The sequence below is a fragment of the Poecilia reticulata genome, chromosome 12 (genome assembly GCF_904066995.2).
Source record: "Poecilia reticulata chromosome 12, P_reticulata-male-v2, whole genome shotgun sequence".
Lineage (NCBI taxonomy): Eukaryota > Metazoa > Chordata > Actinopteri > Cyprinodontiformes > Poeciliidae > Poecilia > Poecilia reticulata.
In genome coordinates this window covers 16211637-16231292 of record NC_088841.1, presented here as the reverse complement: position 1 = coordinate 16231292, position 19656 = coordinate 16211637, and the positions used below count along the sequence as shown (strand labels likewise).

General features: G+C 39.9%; 2 protein-coding genes across 3 annotated transcripts; both read right to left on the bottom strand.

Annotated features, from left to right (window-relative positions):
* Window positions 1-888: 888 nt before the first annotated feature.
* On the bottom strand, window positions 889-5703 carry nfkbil1 (nuclear factor of kappa light polypeptide gene enhancer in B-cells inhibitor-like 1). 2 transcript variants are annotated; one of them, XM_008424120.3, is made up of 4 exons: window positions 5283-5703; window positions 5057-5181; window positions 2298-2406; window positions 889-2227 (listed from the first exon to the last, which is right to left on the bottom strand). In XM_008424120.3, exons 1-4 carry the CDS (start codon window positions 5554-5556, stop codon window positions 1647-1649), a joined length of 1089 nt encoding a protein of 362 aa, XP_008422342.1. In that variant the 5' UTR covers window positions 5557-5703; the 3' UTR covers window positions 889-1646. The 2 variants fall into 2 exon arrangements, with proteins under 2 accessions (XP_008422342.1, XP_008422343.1); XM_008424121.3 differs by having other exon boundaries at window positions 5069-5181; window positions 5283-5699.
* Window positions 5704-17218: 11515 nt separating this feature from the next.
* On the bottom strand, window positions 17219-19171 carry aplnrb (apelin receptor b). The gene has a single exon (XM_008424122.3). The coding sequence runs from the start codon at window positions 19070-19072 to the stop codon at window positions 18002-18004; it is 1071 nt and encodes a 356-aa protein (XP_008422344.1). The 5' UTR covers window positions 19073-19171; the 3' UTR covers window positions 17219-18001.
* Window positions 19172-19656: the final 485 nt, after the last annotated feature.

Genomic DNA, 19656 nt, shown 5'->3' with positions numbered 1-19656 from the left:
AGGGGGGAAAACGGTAACCAAGCAACGCTAGTCGGAAAGAACAAAAACGAGCAACAAGGTTAGTAAAAAATGAATCATCAACCCGGCTTGTAGACGAGAAAAAGACAGCTTCGCATGTTAAACAAAAATAAGCCCCAGTCAGAAATAGGCTACGGCCTTTATTCGCTCCACGGCAATTGACACAGATTGCGTCTCCGGGTTGCCAGGTACCGTCGCCGCCTCCGAAAGTAACGAGTTTTTGCTGTGATTTAGAGCGCCGCTGTGCCATTAAGATTCCATTTTTCTGCTAATTGTGTGTTCACACAAATAAACTCGCCTTCCACAGTGTTTTTAAACGAAATACCGGTCTTAAATTGTAACTTGTCGACTACATTTGCAGATTAATTTTGCAGAAGCAGAACCGTAAATCCTAAACTCAAAGGCATTGTCCAAACTAAGAAATATAAAAGGTAACGCTCTTACACGATTAATAGATAATAAAAAAATACAAGTAAACGGTAGCCTTCTTATCAAAATCTCTGTTGTTACATATTTGACTTAATCCGCTTTAAGAGCAAAAGTTGCGATGAGTTAGTGAAATCAATTCAGTTAATTCCTTTGTCTTTTTAATTTATGCGGGATTGGCCATTCTTTAAAGGGGGATGTAGCTCACAAACCTGGCAACCATCATATTTTCTTATTCGGTTCCATCGCTGTAAACTGGCCGACTACAGGCTGTTTTCTTTTTAAGATGTCTTATACGAGACACTTTCAAAGTAAAAAAAAAAAAAGAAAGAATAACGAAAACAAAACAAGACAAAACACGTATATCACTTTGCCCAGATGGATAGTAAGATAACGACATTGAGCTGTGATTATTTTTTTCTGAGAAACGATTCAACACATAAATGGTGTTTAGATTTTTTTATATATTGCAGTCAGGAAATAAAACGTGTTTACAAATATTGCTAAATCAAAAACAAAACACATTTTTTATTTAGAGAAACAGAGCTCTGCACTAAAAGATAGTTTAGAGTCAATCCTCAGTTTTCAATATTCCCTTCACTTTGTGTAATGTAAAACACAAAACTCAGCACAATACTACCACCACTTTGCTTGACACTTGGTAGTGTTTTCACTGGTGACAAGACTCCTCCTAACACTCTCCTTGTTTGTATGAAGTCAATCTTGTCCAAAATTATTTAAAACTAATTGTGCAGAACTTGAACGACATTCCTCCAGTTCTAACTTCAACTCCGAATTAATGCTTACAAGTTGGAATCATATCAAGAAACTAATACATTTAAATGCAATTTCTAATAGTATGAATAATCAAATATCCTACCAGGAACTTGTTCAAGTCAGTGCCTGGCTTATCTGCAGCCATATTGGCCTTATTTGGTGGGAGTCTCTGTAAATATCTGATCCTGTATGTATGATTTCAACCTGTTCATTCATATATATGCTGCACCATCTTTGCATCCTAAAAAGATCTATATTTCAAGCCTGAAGTGTCCCATCTTTTTAATCTGCCTGTTTTAATCTGAGTGTTTTTTCTTTCAAGAACTCCCTCATTTTACACCAACAATTTTCTCTGTGAATTGACACACTGACACCAAGGACCATGTTGTAAGTAAATATGGTGCATGTGATGAGTTTTATGACTTCTAAGCTTTCTGTGTCTGAGCCAGGCTGTTGAGTTCCTGCGACAGAGCCGTCACCGTGTCCAGAATCCGCTTCTTGTCCTTCTCCTCCAGCCGAGCCTCACACCGCTGGGCAAACTTATCAGGATGCCACAGCGTCTGCTGCTTCCGGATCGCCTTGCGAAACGCCGCCTGGTCCTTTCGGTCCACGCCGTGCAGCATCACGTCCAGCATCTCCCGGACGGTGCCCCTGGGAGCCGGCCAGGGGATGTCGCTGTAGCTCAGCTTCGTGCCTGCAGACGCTGAGGCGGCTGTGCTGAACGTGGCGGCACATTTCTCATCGTACTGCCGTTTCTTTCCCCGCCGGATCTCTTCCTCTTTGCGTGCCGCTCGAGCCAGGTACTCCTCGTGTTCTCTCTGCAACCTTTCGTGCAGCTCCTTAGTGCTTTCCCCTTTTTGTTTCCTCTTGTCTTTCTTCCGCTTGGAAGACGAGCTTGCCACTCTTTGAGCTTCGGCGTGTTTCTTGTTAAAATACTCTCTTCTGATACGATCCGCCCAGTCGCCAAAGTCTTCCTCTTCTTCGTCGACAGGTAGGTAATCGTCAGCTGCCAAAGAAAAGCGTCGCAGTTAAAAGCAGCAAAATATCGCATCTTAAATTTAGCAATTAACATGTACCATATGCTCCAAAGGCTTCAAAACATTCATCCTCGCATGCACCGATCAGCTTCCCCATCCAGTCCTCCTCAGGATCTGCCTCAGGTGGATGTCTCATGCTCCCTGCAGCCTGATTAATTAAAAGGAAAGTGCATGTAAATATCACCTAGCTGGCAGAAAGACCAACTCGGAGAGTTTGAATGCAATGGTGAAAGTTATAAAATGTCATCTTCTGTTTGCTTTCCCAATTCATAAACCTCTAGTTATTATTTTTCTTTCTACCAATCTGCACCAAACGGGACATTGCTCACATCTCTGGTGCTTTTTACAACTAGTTTATACGTGCAAAACCATCACTTTATAGAGTTTAAAGCAAGTTAGGTTGCGATTCAGTTATTTCACACTTAATGAAAGTGAAGGGATTTTATTTAACAGTTTTTCCTGGCAAATAATGTTCATCCATAAAGTCTGAGAGCCATCATCCTAAACTTCACCAAGTCACTATTTGCTTAAGGAAAATCACAAACAGGAGCATCTTTTATTGTTGCCTCTTGTTGTCCTTCTCTGGTCCAGGAAGTGTTTTTGTCCTCCCTGCTGAGAAAACATGTTGCTGTTGACTTATCTCCTTTGCTATTTGGAGTTTTTGTTGTTTTGTACCAAACTTTCTTGACCAGGAACCCTTTCATACCAATACAGTGGGGAGAACAAGTATTTGATACACTGTTGATTTTTCAGGTTTTCCCACTTGCAAAGCTTGTAGAAGACTTTAATTTTTATCATAGGTACTCTTCAACATTGAGTGATGGAATCTAAAACAAAAATCCAGAAAAATACAATGTATGATTTTTAAATAATTAATTTCCATTTTATTGTGTGAAATAAGTATTTGATACACCAGAAAAAAGAAACTTAATATTTGGTACAGAAACCTTTGTTTGCAATTACAGAGATCAGACGTTTCCTGTAGTTCTTGACCAGGTTTGCACACACTGCAGCAGGGATTTTGGCCCACTCCTCCATACAGATCTCCTCCAGAGCCTTCAGGTTTCGGGGCTGTCGCTGGGCCACACGGACTTTAAGCTCCCTCCAAAGATTTTCTATTGGATTCAGGTCTGGAGACTGGCTAGGCCTCTCCAGGACCTTAAGATGTTTCCTACAGAGCCACTCTTTAGTTGCCCTGGCTGTGTGTTTTGGGTCGTTATCATGCTGGAAGACCCACCCACGACCCATCTTCAGTGCTCTTACTAAGGGAAGAAGGTTGTTGGCCAAAATCTCACGATACATGGCCCCATCCATCCTTCCCACAATATGGTGCAGTCGTCCTGTCCCCTTTGCAGAAAAGCATCCCCAAAGAATGATGTTTCCACCGCCATGCTTCACCGTTGGGATGGTGTTCTTGGGGTTGTACTCATCATTCTTCTTCCTCCAAACATGACGAGTAGAGTTTAAACCAAAAAGTTCTATTTTTGTCTCATCAGACCACATGACCTTCTCCCATTCCTCCTCTGGATCATTCAGATGGTCATTTGCAAACATCAGACGGGCTTTGACATGCGTTGGCTTGAGGAAGGGCACCTTGCGTGCACTGCAGGATTTTAATCCTTGACAGCGTAGAGTGTTACTGATTGTTTTCTTTGAGACTGTGGTCCCAGCTCTATTCAGGTCATTGACCAGGTCCTGCCGTGTAGTTCTGGGCTTATTCCTCACCTTCCTCAAGATCAATGATGCTCCACGAGGTGAGATCTTGCATGGCGCCCCAGACCGAGGGAGATTTTCCGTTATTTTGTATTTCTTCCATTTTCTAATAATTGCACCAACTATTGTTGCCTTCTCAACAAGCTGCTTGCCTATTGTCCTGTAGCCCATCCCAGCCTTGTGCAGGTCTACGATTTTATCCCTGATGTCCTTACACAGCTCTCTGGTCTTAGGCATTGTGGAGATGTTGGAGTCTGATTGATTGAGTGTGTGGACAGGTGTCTTTTATACAGGTAATGAGTTCAAACAGATGCAGTTAATACAGGTAATGAGTGGAGAACAGGAGGGCTTCTTAAAGAAGAACTAACATGTCTGTGAGAGCCAAAATTCTTACTGGTTGATAGATGATCAAATACTTATTTCACACAATAAAATTGAAATTAATTATTTAAAAATCATACATTGTATTTTTCTGGATTTTTGTTTTAGATTCCAACACTCACAGTTGAAGAGCATCTATGATAAAAAGTCTTCTACAAGCTTTGCAAGTGGGAAAACCTGAAAAATCAACAGTGTATTAAATACGTGTTCTCCCCACTGTATTGGGTGTATTTGTGCCTGCTTTGACTTCTACATATTTAAAGTATGTTTCAATTGCTTGCTCACAGTCAACTGCAAAGAGATGTAGTCATGTATTTGTATGGTATGTGAAAGGAATGAAGTGCTTTTGTCGTGTTTTTAATATTAGTTTATTAAAAATGTATGTTCCCAGGTTCCCTCTATAAGTTTTAAAAAGCTTCTTTGGAGACCTGATTCACTCACTGTTATTTTGCAATTATAATCTGTGGTTAAGTGTGGTAAGATAATGTGTTTGTAAGTTCATCACGGAATTTGTTAAATTGAGTGAATAAACTGAAACTGAAATTTGGTCCTACATGTTGCTACTAGCAACATAAACCAAAATATGTGCAATCTGAATTAGAAAAACAAGTATAAGATGTAGTTGTGGAGTATGTCATGCTTGTTTGGGCATATATTAATCATTAAAAATAACGTTGTATTTTAAATTAGTATTAAAGTTTTACCAAGTTGTTCACCTGTGAATCATTCATCAAGTCCAGCACGTCTTGCGGTGTAAGTCCAGCTTTGTTTGGGGCATTCAAAGCTTCTGGGCATTTTTTCTTGAGAGGTACGAACAAGTCCTCATAAACTACGAGATAAAAACGTAGGGGGAAAAAAGCTGAAATTAAACCAAACAAAAGCCAGCTGTGAGTATTAGTTCTGATGCAGGGCAAGCCCCCAGTTCCTCACCAGTTTTCCCATTTACGAACGCCATGTTGGCGGCGATGTGCAGCGCCGTGTTTCCCCGTCGGTCCCTGTAGAGAACATCGGCTCCTCGTTTGAGCAGGAGCCGCATCGCAGCGTCGTCTTCCAGGGAGCAGGCTAGCTGCAGCGGGCTCCTCCGCATCTTTCCTTGGGAGAAGTTCACATCAAGGTCCGGGTGCTTTCGGAGGTACGACTTCAGCTTCAGTAGATTGCCGTCTTCCACATACCTCCACACCCGGGCCTGTCGGTGGGACACCATTCTGCCAACAGACACCTAGAATTACCTATATCTATTTTTGTATTCCTACATTCAGGGAGACTGTAACCAAACACAGAACTAGGCCTCGGCCTCTGTTTACTGTTCCGTCCGTTAAACACCTCCGGGTTTTCCAGAAACGTCCACATCAAAGTTCCGGGGATGTATTTTTTCCCCCAGGTCACCACTAGGTGTCACTATTATCCTCGTTTTCTGAGGTTAACCCCCGCTTTACTGCATGCCATTTTGTTTTAAAAATAGACACGATCTTGAAAGCAGACTGTACTTCATTTATTTCAAACCAAACATAACGTTTTAGCGATCTAAAATGGTATTCTGTCTGTCATGATATTTCTATTCATTTGTTGGTCCACACTATAATAACGTTCGTCTATGCGAAGAACACTATGTAGGCCTATATCTGAAACAGAATTTTTGCTATGAAAAACCTGTTGATAAAGGAGATAAGTTAATTTGAGAAATCTAAAATAATTCTAAAAATCCCAAAGTTTCTATCACCAGCTATTTTTGAGTAAGCAAGAAATTATTGATAGTATTTAAATTGTTTAAAAAGTTAAAATTCATCTTCCTGAATCACAAGCAACAATGTGATTACCCTTACAAAGATACACCAACTAGAGTCAGCGGGCAAGCGGAGGAGTACACCCAGGTCACCAGGCTATCACAAGGTCAAGAATGCTTACTTAGATTCGGTTTTTTATTGCTTAGACTGGTAAGAGAGGAATTTTTTTCTGCTACAACTGATACTTAGAAAAGTATGGCAAACAGAAGTTTGATTGTACGTTACAGCGCCATTGTGGTTCTAAAATTTCCCACATAATTACTGCGGCACAGACTTGTGACCCCAGCTGTCGCTTGCTGAACTATGCAAACATTGCTATTAAGCCAATTAAACGGAAACATAATTACATGACAAACTAAATTTCTAAACAATTTACTCTCATTTCATTAATTTATGACTACACGAATAGTCTTTAGTGGGACAAAATGTAACCTAATCAAAGCATCCACTTTGAAATTTTCATTCATTTATGGAGATAATCTGATGACGTTATACTTTTGAATCAAAAATCTGGTGTTTCATGATCTGAAATTTGGAGAACATTGTATTGCTAACATTAACTGCTCTTATTTTTGTGAATGAATTGAATTAGTTTGCTATGAAATCTGCATTCTAGCTTTAAAGGATTAGGCTCATGAAAATAAAAAAACATTAAATTAGCATGTGATAACACCTATGTGATGAGGCTCACGCTTTCAAGATGCAGTTGCTTTCTCAAATTAACACCAGTACCCTATAATACCACAGGAATCCAGACCCCTGTATGTTCTCTTATATGCTTTCTGTGGGATTTTACAGCTCAACTTTCAACAAACCACCTGCCGAAGAAGTGTGAAATTAAAAGATAAAAGCCTAATTTTCTCAGTTTTTACAAGTTATAGACTGAGAAAAAAAACTGTTCAATTGACCTCCAAAGCACTTTGTAAATCCAATGTTACATGAATCCGTATAGTGTTTAAGTTTTATTTAATGACCCTGGACATCATACTGATGACTATCTGGTGCAGAGAAACAGCTGTAACAGCTGCCCAGCAGCTGACTGACTTCTTACTTTATCCTTCAAGACTGAACAAAGAGCCTCTATTTACAAGAAACCTGGACTTTATTTTAACATGCGTATTTCATGTCACTCAAAGAACCATTAAATTTTTTACAAATGAGTACAGAAATAGACATACTGTATAATAATAACAAATTCTAGGATTTTTTAACATAATGACATAATTTGTTTGAGATTTTGTCTTAAAATGTTCTGCCGATGTCACTGCAGTCATATTAGGTACATAGGTTTGGAAATACACCCCCCGAAAATCTTCAACATCTGTTAAATTAAAGATTAAAAATGGAGAATGATTTTTGTTTTATAAGGACAGTAATTGAAAATACTGCTGTGCAGAAGTCAGGATATGAGATTAAATCATTGAGATGAGTTTGACCAAATTCTGATCCTGTTTCATCTATTTATACTTCATTAGTTTTAGCTGACTAAAGTTGTTCATAATCATGATGAATACTGCCATGTTTGATGTTTTCAGGATGCTATTCTTCACTGTTCCAGGTTTTACTATTATTTATTTACGTATGTCAGAAAAGCAGTTGGAGACTTCATGACAGGAAGGATTTTTGCTTTAGAAACTTCTTTGGAAGTAAAAAAAACAAAAAAAAACAATCTCTGTTTATTCAGTTATCTCTACTGTACAGTATCAACTACAGTGATATAACAAGAACAGAAATCAACATGAGAACCGTTTTACTTCTTTAACATAAAATTCTTCATCAGAAGTTTGCAAATTACCATATATTTTTTTCTCTCATGTTAAATCAAAGTTTTTGCTACATTGATAAATTTTTTTATCGTTTGTTTAGCACTTCCTGGCCATAAAAAAAAACACTGCCATGAAAATAGGAGGATCAAACACTGTGATATTTGATTGAGCCGACTTTAACCAGGTGCTTTACATGTTTCACTCAGGGAAATTGAGACTTTATTGAACCCTGCACAGAGAACAAAACCGACTCCTTTCCATGTTTTACAATTGATCTGGTTTCATGTTTTCTTCCCTTAAATTAGAGCTGATGTGGCTATCCAAAAAGCTGTGGTGGTTAATCAAGTTATATAGACTTAAAAGTGATCAAACGTAAACAGTTGTGATTCTTTCCTTTGTGTTTACTGAGAAAGGCTGCGTCACAATTTGTGGTAGAAAGTCCTCCTGATGTTCTAAAGGGAAAACCGGTTTGTCTGATGTTTTCTTTCTCGGTGGGATTATGCTGTCTACTCTGGCCGCCCCTCTTTTGTTCTGTTCACAGATGATTTGAAATGAACAAAGTCCGACTGCTGAGGAGGAGCAATGCCATGTGGGAATCTACGGATAAGGCAAACATTCCTATGCCTTATGAAATTTACCCAAGATGTTTTTCTTTACGTTACCAAAATGGTGGAAAATGAATGAGTACATATGTCAAATATTGTGTGTTTGTTTATTGAATTGCTACAAATATTTTATCACACACATAGAAGATAAGCCACAGAACAGATCTGAAGGCAGTACAACGCTGTGGAGCATCACTGAACTCACAGTTTCCAATCATAAATACAATTTGCTATGATTATTGATATGTAGTAAATCACAAAGAAACTTGGACAAGGTGCAGAGTCAGTTTACAATTGTAAATCCTGTTCATTGTGTTTAATAAACCAAAGACTATTAAACCCAATTTAAAGCCCCGGTGTAACATTGTTCATTAACAGGGATCCAGAGTTCAAATTTCCATTTGTAGTAGCTTTAAATTGGCTAAATTTGTTGATGAAACGCTTGTAGGCACTGGCATCAGTAATAATCATTAACCCTTAAACATTTCATGTACCAGCATGTAGTTCTTGACCAAACATTTGTCAATTTGCCAGGACCCTCTGCAGATAATAAGCATGACATCTAATGCAATTCAGTTCGATTCAGTTTTTTTATAAAGCGCCAATAAATGTCGTCTCAAATTACTTTACCAAAAAACACAACTTTTTAATTTAATCACGCATTCATTTCAGTTTATTCTAGCTATCAAACAATACATTATGCTCCATTAATTATTCAAAGTAGATAAAGTTTACAAGGAAACCCAGCAGATTGCTTTGACTAATTGACATCTGCATACATTGAATCAGAATCAATCTACAGAATCAAAGTACAAATACTGCAAAAAAAAAAAATAAACTGTAAAAAATGAAGGGATCCACAGATTCTAAATCTACATCCTCTTAGAATATACATATAAAACATACTTGGACCCAGTATAGAGCCCTGTGGGACACACATTGATTCACGAAATTACTTTTATTCATATAAAAACAACCACCAGGTAGGCAGTTTGGTGTTTTGCCCCAATGAAACAGTTCACTTCTCTTGCAATGTGGTTTTGTAAAACATCATATGATGGAAACATTTTGTTGCGTAACATCATAAATCTCTAAAAAATACTTCTGAACTGAACTCCAAACTTATCTGCCTGTTGATAGACACTATAAAGAAATGCTTGATGTCACTGACAGGAAGATGGACTCTCCACAGTGTGACTGAGTAAACATCAGAGTGTTTGTGCACAAAGATTTATGCCACTGTGAAGTTATTTAAACAAGTAAATTATCACAGTGGCATCCAGACATAGCGGACAGCAGCAGAATCTTCTCGTCAAGTTATAATAAATGTGGATGTAAAAGTATAACAGATACTGTTATACTTTAGTTGCACGTGTGTAAGATCCAAGATAATCAGCAGGTCACATTGTCCATTCTGGACGAGGCCCTGATGGAGATTTTTTATTTTATTTTTTTGCCACTTGTTACCTGTAAGTGCAGCTGAGACCCTAAACTGGTTCAGGCCTGTTGGACATGACAGGGCCTCCATTTAGACCTGAGGGAGGGTAGGAGGCACAAAGGCGAGGATAGAGGAGAGAATGAAGGGAGTCTCTGTGCCTATTGAAGAGGATGATCCTCTCCAACCTAAGATCCGGAGACTCCTAAAGCTTGGACTCTTCCGCTCCGTCGGAAACTACGTGTCTTCACTAACGATTGCTGCCTTGTGTGAGCGTCTTTGAAAAGATTTGCCATCTATAGAGGCAGGCAGGGAGAGATGCCTCCAATTAATCATTTCAGGAGACTTGACTCAGTTTGTTGCCGACCACGTTACTACCTGAATATTTAGACAAGATCACGTTGAACATGAAGCATTTATCTGCAGTTATTCATTGCAGACAGGGTTGAGAGGTGAGCATCTTAAGCAAACAGACGTCTCTGAAGGACAGGATACCCATATCAGGAACTGCTACCCTGACCACCCTCTGTCTACCTTTCCTGCTTGGCCTGCTGGATCCGTTCCAGTCCAGCTTTTCTCTGGGGAGGTTGTTCTGGAAGAGCCGTGTGGCAGGAAGCTGAGGGTCCTCCAAGACTCCTCAGGGGTCAGCGTCTCATCCTTCCCCACCAGGGTCGGACCCGGCTTCAGGTCCGGTCTGCAGGCCGAGTTGCTCTGCCTCTATTGTTGGGACAGGGGAGAAATATGCACACGCTTCCTTTGTCTGTTTTCTGCTTGACCCGGTTTATTAGATTCTGATTTATGATGACAGGGACATGTGTTTCTGACATAAAGTGAGACTGGCCTCCAGCTTGCACTGAGAGCTGCAGCTTTTTGCTTCCCATTGATATGATAACGAATGATTTAAGGAGGACTAATAGAAACTCCTTTAGTTTCTGCCAATATATTTAAGTATCAAGTATGGCAATGAGGGGCCCACTTTAATAAACCAGGATGTTTTATCTTTGTACAACCTTTCCACATCAGCACTCTACCGCCTGCAGGTCTGTTGCGCCTTTGCCATCCATCCATCCATCCATCCATCCATTTTCTTGCACCCTTGTCCCTTAGTGGGGTCGGGAGGGTTGCTGGTGCCGATCTCCAGCTGACGTTGCGCCTTTGCATTGCCTATTAATAACCTTAACAATACACAACTAAACAGCGTTTTTATTTCCATAACAGAATAACTAATAGTTCCACTGTGGTTTGTCGGCTTGTGTGTCAAATCTCCTGAATTTTTTCAAAGAAAGTGTGTTAATCTAAATTCTGTGAAGACAAAAAAGAGCTTTTTGTTTGTCTGAAACCTGAAATTAAGCTAAAGTTATCACAAGCAAGACTTTTTTTAAAAAAATATGTGTTTGTAAAATCTTACAATCTGTTTTTTACTTTGAAGAATCACGTATAGTTGCTATGGAGACCTCAAGATGCCACAGTTCTCTAACAATAAATTATGCAGCTTTTTTGACCTTCCACATAATCTGCTATATAATTGAGCTGCAGAGCAGATCTAGTAAAATCATATTTTCCTCCCAAAAAATATCTTTGTGGAATTTTCCCAGCAAGAATGAAAAACACACAAAAACACAATTTATGTTCACAGATGTTTAAAGGCTTATCTGTGACCTGCATGTCCCATCTTGATTTTCCACAGAGAAAACAAAAGAAAACTTTGTGATCATTTCTAAACGCTTAGACAAATACTCAGGTCACGTTTGATCAAATGGCATAAATCACTTCTGTAGAGCTGCAGTTTGTCCACTTCATGCCATGTGGTCACATTGGCCTCATAAAACTTGGAAAGCTATGAAAATAATCTGGTCAGATTATCTTTCACAGCAGGGCTTTGTCTTTGATGATAACAGGTGGAGAATAATGTGACAAGACATCCTGTAAAAAATGTCTGCTGCATGGAGTTGCGATACACAAGCTACTTCTTCGAAGACTACATGCTTTGTTTCCTGGTGCATAACGGTTTGCACATGCAACCGTAAACTTAAATGTATGTTGTCTGTTCCACGTCTTGTAGGAATTTATGTAATAATCTAGCGGTTCTCAACGTGGGCGGTACCACCCCTCTGGGGGCGTTCAGAGGACTGCAGGGGGCGCTGGCGGACATTCTTACAAAAGGGGGCGCTGGGATGCCTTTGGGGGCGTTTGGTCGAAAAAGGTAAATTTTACACCTTATATGCACAACAGTACCAGTTTAGACTTTGAGCAACTTGGTAAAACTGTATTGTGTAACATTAAATCATGCTTGGCTGCAACGGTATCGATGGCAGCTCTTCTTCTATTCAGTGTTTGTTAGCTTCTGTTAGCTTCTTGGCGCAGCTCCTCTCCTGCTACTTGTAGCTTCACCGTGTCAGTTCAGCGTTACACCGGCTGATGACGTTGCTGTGATTCACTTTGTCTGGTATTTTTGTACATATGTTTTGGCAGTTCTGTGATCATGTCAAAGCAGCAACTTATATTAAAAGGTGTTTTATTTCCGTTTGAAAGTTGCCAGCCTCCATGGAAGGACAGCAGAAAATCGCTCTTATAAACATGTAATTACTAAAATCACGATACCCTCACTTTGTATCCCTCTGAAAAATTAACCCATTTAAATAAAGAAATCCCTCCATGGGTGATACCACCATAGAGAGCGTTCATTTTATAGCGTTAACACCGGTGCTGTAAGTGGTCCCGTATGAAACGTGTGTGAGAACGGTACCACAGCACTTTTAAATTGTAATAATCAGAATACCGAAATTGTTTCCGTTGTTTTAAAAGATTTATGTCAGTCTGCCTTTTCCCCATCGATACGCTTTCCGAACGCTGCACACCATAGGGGGTTAAAAAAAAAAAAAGAGGCGCACATTGTGCAAAACTCTGAAACAGGAGAAGCGGGACATAAAACGGAGCGACGAACTAGATGTGAATTATGGCATAAAAACAGAGAATCCGACACTGAACAGTGAAAAATCAACACATGATGTGAAACACATGACGATTAGGCGGCGCAGCAGGTGAGTGAAGATTACTGATGGTGAGCGTCATAAACGATAAAATAAATCTAGCAACAGGAAAGAAACTAAAGTGGACATAGCAATAAACCAGGAGAGGATAATACTAATCAAATGAAACTAAATGGAAATGAATGAAGAACAAAATGCAAGAATAAACTAAGAAACTGAAGTAAATACAGAGGAATAAACTGGTATGGCAAGACCTTTCAAGCAATAATTAATACAGAGGACTGTATGGCAAGAATAAACAGACACTATTTCCAGATAAAAGGTAAAATAATATTGTTGAAGTGTCATGGGTTTGTTGAGACCACATCTAGTACTGAGAATAAACATATCTTACAGACCATAACAGTAAAGAACTGATCACTTATTTATGTTTTTAATTAGATTTGATATATTTATTTCTACAATATTATTTTTCATGTCAGTGTTAATGTCATGAGGCTGATGACTCCATGACACTTTCAATTTTACTCATTAGGATTTGATTAAGAACCAGATTAGTTCTTTGTAATTTCTGTCCAGTAAAACTATTAATCTATAAATCAATAGACAGGTCTATATAAAGATATAATCCATGTTTCTGTCCCATATTTGTATGGCATTAAAAGGACCTGGAACTTTTGTTTTTCCACTGAAAGCTCTGGTTTGCGCAATAAATGCCAAGTGGGTGAAATTTTATGGATGATACTCTGATGTCCCATTCTCCTGAAGGCAGCACAGAGCTGCACCACCAGAAACTGACAAGAGAAGAAGAGCTATGATTAATGTAGCTACAGTTCTATCCATGTTTTAATGTTGCAGAGCTCAGTCATTTGCAAATAGTTCAAAGTTTAAACTGGCATGTTGTTCATCTTTTATCTGGTCATTTTGTGAAATATTTAACAACTAGAAAATGGCAAAGAACAAGAATATTTTTTCCACTCTGATTGGCTGCTGTTAGGCCTACCGATTTTAACTTGAATGTTCATTGCATTTTTCTTAGACACCTGTGAAAATAATTTCTATTCCCATGACTTTTTTGTCCTCTGGGAAATTATTTTTGATGATAAATACAGAAACAAGCCTAAAAATCAAAACATCTACAATAGTGATAGTAATATTAATGATAAAATAATAGTGAGTGTAAAGTAGCCTACAAATTCTTTGGTGGGGGGCGGTGAGGGACCTGGATATAGGCTGGGATGCGCTGGCCCAAAAAAGGTTGAGAAACACTGATCTAAAGGGTTTTACATGATGTTGTTCACCCACCTTTGCAGCTACCAGAGCTTTAACTCTTTTGGGAATGCTTTCAACAAGGTTTTTGAGAGTGTTTGTTGACGTTTTTGACTAAAAATGCATTTCTGTGATCAATAACTTCATTTAGCACACAGATGTGTAAAAGCTATTCTCACACTTTCTTTCAAAAGAACAGATTGTTCATAAAAATATGATGAGAACAAATTTGTGCTTATGTCATCTGAAGGCCTACTCTTATGATCCTGCTGCACATAAACTGCACTTCACTTACTGGGTTTAAACAGATTACTAAGAGACACTGGAGTTTTTGGTATGAAACACTTGTTTCTTGTTAAAGATCTTTCAGTGCATGAATAAAACTTCTTGTGTCAAACTCTATCCAGTATCTCCATGTCCTGACCCAGCTATTCTGCAACACATATTATGGGAATGTTTTGGTTTAGGTGACTTTCATAATTGCTTACTGTGTTTTTATAGTCAAATCATGTAGAACTGTGACAACAATCATGTTGATAGCAGGAATATTGCTGGACATTATGCAAAGTTCCCCTTTGAAAGCCATGTTTCATATCTCTCTGAGTCATCATGGACAAATGTTCCTCTGTATTCCTCTCTTATGGAAATAACAACAAAGGCACCCTTAAGTTTTTTGTAAATAGTTTTTTTCTGTTTGGAGAAAGATTTTTTGGATAAAGGCTGGCCCAAAAAAGGTTGAGAAACACAAATCCAACACAAATTTGTGCAGAACTAAGAAGCGGAAGAAAACCTGAAGGTGCAAGGGAAATGATGCATTGTTTGCAACATTTTTTACAAATCAAAATCTGAAAAGTGTAGTGTGCATTTGTATTTATCTCCTTGGGTCAATGCTTTTTCAACCGTTACTTTTTTAACAAAACTTAAGTATTTGGGGCATATATCTATTAGCATAACTTTTGCCAATTCCTCTTTGCAAAGTAGCTTAATCTCAGTCAAGCTGGAAGAAGAGATTCTGTGAACATTGACATTCAGTTCTTGCCACAAATTCTCAATTGGATTTATATCAGGATTTTGGCTAAGCCTTTCTAACTTATGCACATGGTTCCGTCTAAAGCAGCCCACTGTCGCTCGAGACGTTGAACCTCCATCACTGTCCAACACCTTTTGCAGCCTCAGCTTTTCATCCTGGCAGCTGCCACAGTGTTTCACAGTGGGGAGGACGTGGCTCTCCTGCTAACAGATTCTCCCTCCTGGCTGTGAATCATTGCAGATCCTCCAGAGTTACTAAGGGCCTCTTTGCTGCTTCTCTGATGAATTCTTTCCATGTCTTTCCAGTTTCTTTAGCTGTGTTTTTTCCACAAAATTTTCTCTAATAAATATCCGTGTTCTTGACAGAACAGAGATTCATTTACTTACCGAACTGAATTTTATTTATAGATGAGGAGTAAAAAGAGTAAATATACACACCACTTTCTAGATTTTTATTTTTTATCATGAAAAACTTTTTTTTTTCATTTCCACTTTACAAATGAACTACTTTGTGTTGATCTCACATGCATTCCTAATGCAATAAATTCAAGTTGGTGTTTGCACAGTGAAGCCCTGTAGTGCCAGATTTTAACATGTTATTTTAGCAAATATAACTAAGTTGAATCATATGTATATTTTGAATTTAGAATTAGTTTATAACCTACAAAAGATTCTTTGCAGGTTACTTTTTAATATTGCAACTGGGACAGAAATGAAGAGAGAAGAATGACAACTTTGTGTTCCCAGTTAACAAAGATGTTGTACTTATTCACAATGAAGGCCCAGCTTCCTTATTCATATTTACTGAAATAAAGCGTATCCATTTCCATTATTCATATAAAGCCATGCTACCAGGTATTACCAAGAGGAGAACAAACAGCAACACCCACTTCAAATCACTGATTAAGGATTAGCCCAATCCCTCTGTCTCCCTGCTGTTGCTGATTATATCCTATAAAAAGCTTATTAATGTCAAATTTGTTTAGTCTCGAAATGTGCTTTAAAGCTAAACCTGTACTGTATTTCTGGCTTCATGAAACAATTTGCTTTAGCATCACGTGATGGGGGACTGCGTAAAATATATTAAAGTAATTTGAGATTACTCAAATACTGCTGCATGTGCCTTTAAGCTGCTGGTTACTTGCACAGAAAATAACAAATTATTAACACAGGAAATGGCTATTGGAGGCTGTTCATCATCAATTATCGTCCTGTGTGAAACGCAGACTAAAAATCAAATAAATGAACATTTATGGTCAGATCCTACCTAACTAGAAAGTAATGCACTGTAAAGAGCACAAATATTGCATCTTTACATTGTCTTACTTTACTGTAAGTGAGACTAGAAACTCTTCACATATTTCATAATTGGCATGTTTTTCACTCATCGTTGTTGGCACTTCCTCCATTAACCATTTCCTAGCTAAGAAATCAGATTTTTTGTTGTGTAAATGACCATCTAATGTAAATGTAACAATGATTTAAAGGTTGATAAAAAAAATACTGCTCACGTACACTGCAATGACATTTTTACACTGGACTTGATTTAAGCAGCTAAAAGACTTTGGACCCTCTCCTTCCAGCCGTCAATGCCGTCCTCCAGGACCAGCTAAACTGGGAGCCCACTAAAAGCTACAGACTATTTTGGTCATCATTTGAGGAATGCATTTTGGTAATTAACACTTCAGATTTTTACATTGTTTGGGAGACTACCAAATACTCCTGTGGCTGATCCGTTTTAGAAACGTTTGTCCTCGCTGGATTGTTTGTGTGAGTGAGTTGTTAGAGGAGAGGGAAACAGAAGTTGAGGGTGCATTTCCTGCAGACATGTGCTTTGATTTCAGCTCTCCCAAACACAATAGGAGGGGAGACGGCCTTCTCCCAGCAATGCCTCAACAGGAAGAAGCATATTTACCGGACAGGAGAAAATACATTCCAGTAAGACTTAACAAGCCACCGGAGGGAACAGAGTGACACCAGAGAGAGTGTTTGTTTCTTCAGAGCACCTTTTCTTTTAATACAAATCAAAAATAATGTATTTACAAAATTCTTTCATGTTGCTGTCAGGAGGAAATTCAGAGACATTCACCATCCACACACACACAAGCACACAACTCATAACTTCACACTGAGATGACTGTCAAAGTAGTCACCTTTTAATTGGACCTTTCACCAACCTGAAACCATTTGTCAGCTGCCATCTGTTTGTCTGTCTGGTCTGTCTGCAGGCAGCCAGCCCCCCTAACACTCTCCACGCCCCATCTTTCTCTCTCTCTCTCTCACACACACACACGCAAATTTACAATTTACAACATCTTATCTGACCCCAACACCTTCGCTCCAGACTGACACTCCCTTCCTACATGCTCACTTGGAGACGTAACGTAGCCAGACATGGGGAAGATACCACCGGCTGATCCGGTGGAGATCACTCCTCAAGTGCTCACTAACGACAATAAGAACAGCGGCGGTCCAGTCCAGTTCAAAAAGTCCACACAAGAACAAAGAGAAATTCATGAGCATTCCAGGATTTTCCTCAAATAACAGCGTTTCATGCATGTTTCCTTGTTCAGTTTCACTGGCCTGCCACTTGAAGAGAGTCTGGAGTTTCTGTTTGATTCAATCCCCCCCAAACAACAACATTCACTCCTCTTTAGTCCACACAGTCAGTGGCCTGGAGGGTGGGGGCCTACTGGGCAAAGGTGACACCCTGAAACCGATTGCAGATGATGCTGCAAAGTTTTGTTTTTCAACCTCTTCCCCCGCTGTGGTCACACCTTTGTGGCCAGTGACTGAGCCTCTGTCTTCTGCGAGGACATGGAGCTGTTTGGACTGGCATGCAGGAATTTCTTCAGGTTGAGGAGGCACAGGCACTGAGATCTGAAGCGCAGGTCAAAGAAGGCATAGAGGAAGGGGTTGAGGCAGCTGTTGACGTAGGCCAGGCAGGTAGCGTAGGGGTGAGCCAGCAGCAGGAAGCGCAGGAAGTCGCAGGTGGCGGGGACCAAGTCTACGTACGACAAGGCATCAGCGGTCTTCACAAGGTGGAAGGGCAGCCAGCAGACAGCAAACACCACCACCAGGGTGGTGATGATCTTCAGCAGTCTCCTTTTACGCTGATCCTCCTTACGCAGGGTGTTGAAGTGACGGGTGACGGTGCAGCCAATGAAGCAATAGCACACCATCATAGCCAGGAAGGGAAGGAGAAAGCCAAGAGCCGAGGAGGAGATGCTGAGACCAGCGATCCACAGGTTCTCCTGCTCCTTAATGGTCACCACCAGGCTGAAGTCCATGGCACAAGATGTTCGGTTGGTTTGCTGATCGTACTTGGTGGTGCGAAACAGAAGAGTGGGGGAAGCCAGCAGACCAGACAGCACCCAGATGACCGCGAGCGAGGCTCGAATGTGTCGACGGGTGAGCAGCTGGGAGCTGGTCAGGGAGTGGACGATGGCCAGATACCGGTCGAAGCTCATGCAGGTGAGGCAGAAGACGCTGGCGTACATGTTGAGAAGCACCACGTAGCTGCTTATCTTGCACAGAGCCACTCCAAAGGGCCAGTGGTAGCCCATGGCGGTATAAACGGCCCAGAGGGGCAGAGTGACCACGAAGGTGAGGTCTGCCAGTGCCAGGTTGCCAATGTAGACGTCAGCAGCTCGATGCTTGCCTTGAGCCCTCCACACGGTGAAGATGACGATCCCGTTCCCTGAGAGGCCAAGGATGAAGATGAGCATGTAGAGAACCGGGATGACAGAGTACGATGGCGCCCACTCTGAATAGTCGCACATAGTGGAGTTCTCTGTCTCCTCGTAGTCGTAGTAGTCATAAGGAGCCGTAGTGAAATCCATTTTCTTCTTTTCTTTGACTTAATTTGAAGAAAAAAATGTTTGCATAAGGCAGATAGATCCACTGGAGCTGAGACACTGTGAAGTCTGTTGCTGTGTGTGAAATCTGCATACCCTTATATACACACCCCCATCCGGGTTGCACCCTCCCACAACTCCTCCCCTCACGCCAATCTTTCCCTCTCAGCACTCAGTTCCCCCATGCATATGTCTCTCCATTCATTTCATTAGTAACTTAACTGGAAAACACACTAAGTCACTTTAAAACTTTAAAAATACATTTTGGGTTTTTAATTTGCATTTGAAAAATTACTCCCCACTGCTGTACTTGCATAGAAATTTGAAATGACAAAAATTTTAACTCTCTGGGTCCATCTTAAAACATATTTTTGTCATTTGTGAAAACGAGAGCTAATAGGACATGTCTGAACAGCAGGCTGATAGTAAAGCATGCACAGGTTTCATAAAGAACAGACATTTTAATATCAATAGGGGGCTGTTTTGTTACTGGAGCACCCTCATTTACCAGATGAAAAGGAAAACTGTTGGCATTTCTTTGCCTGTCTTGTTTCCCCTGCACATGTCGA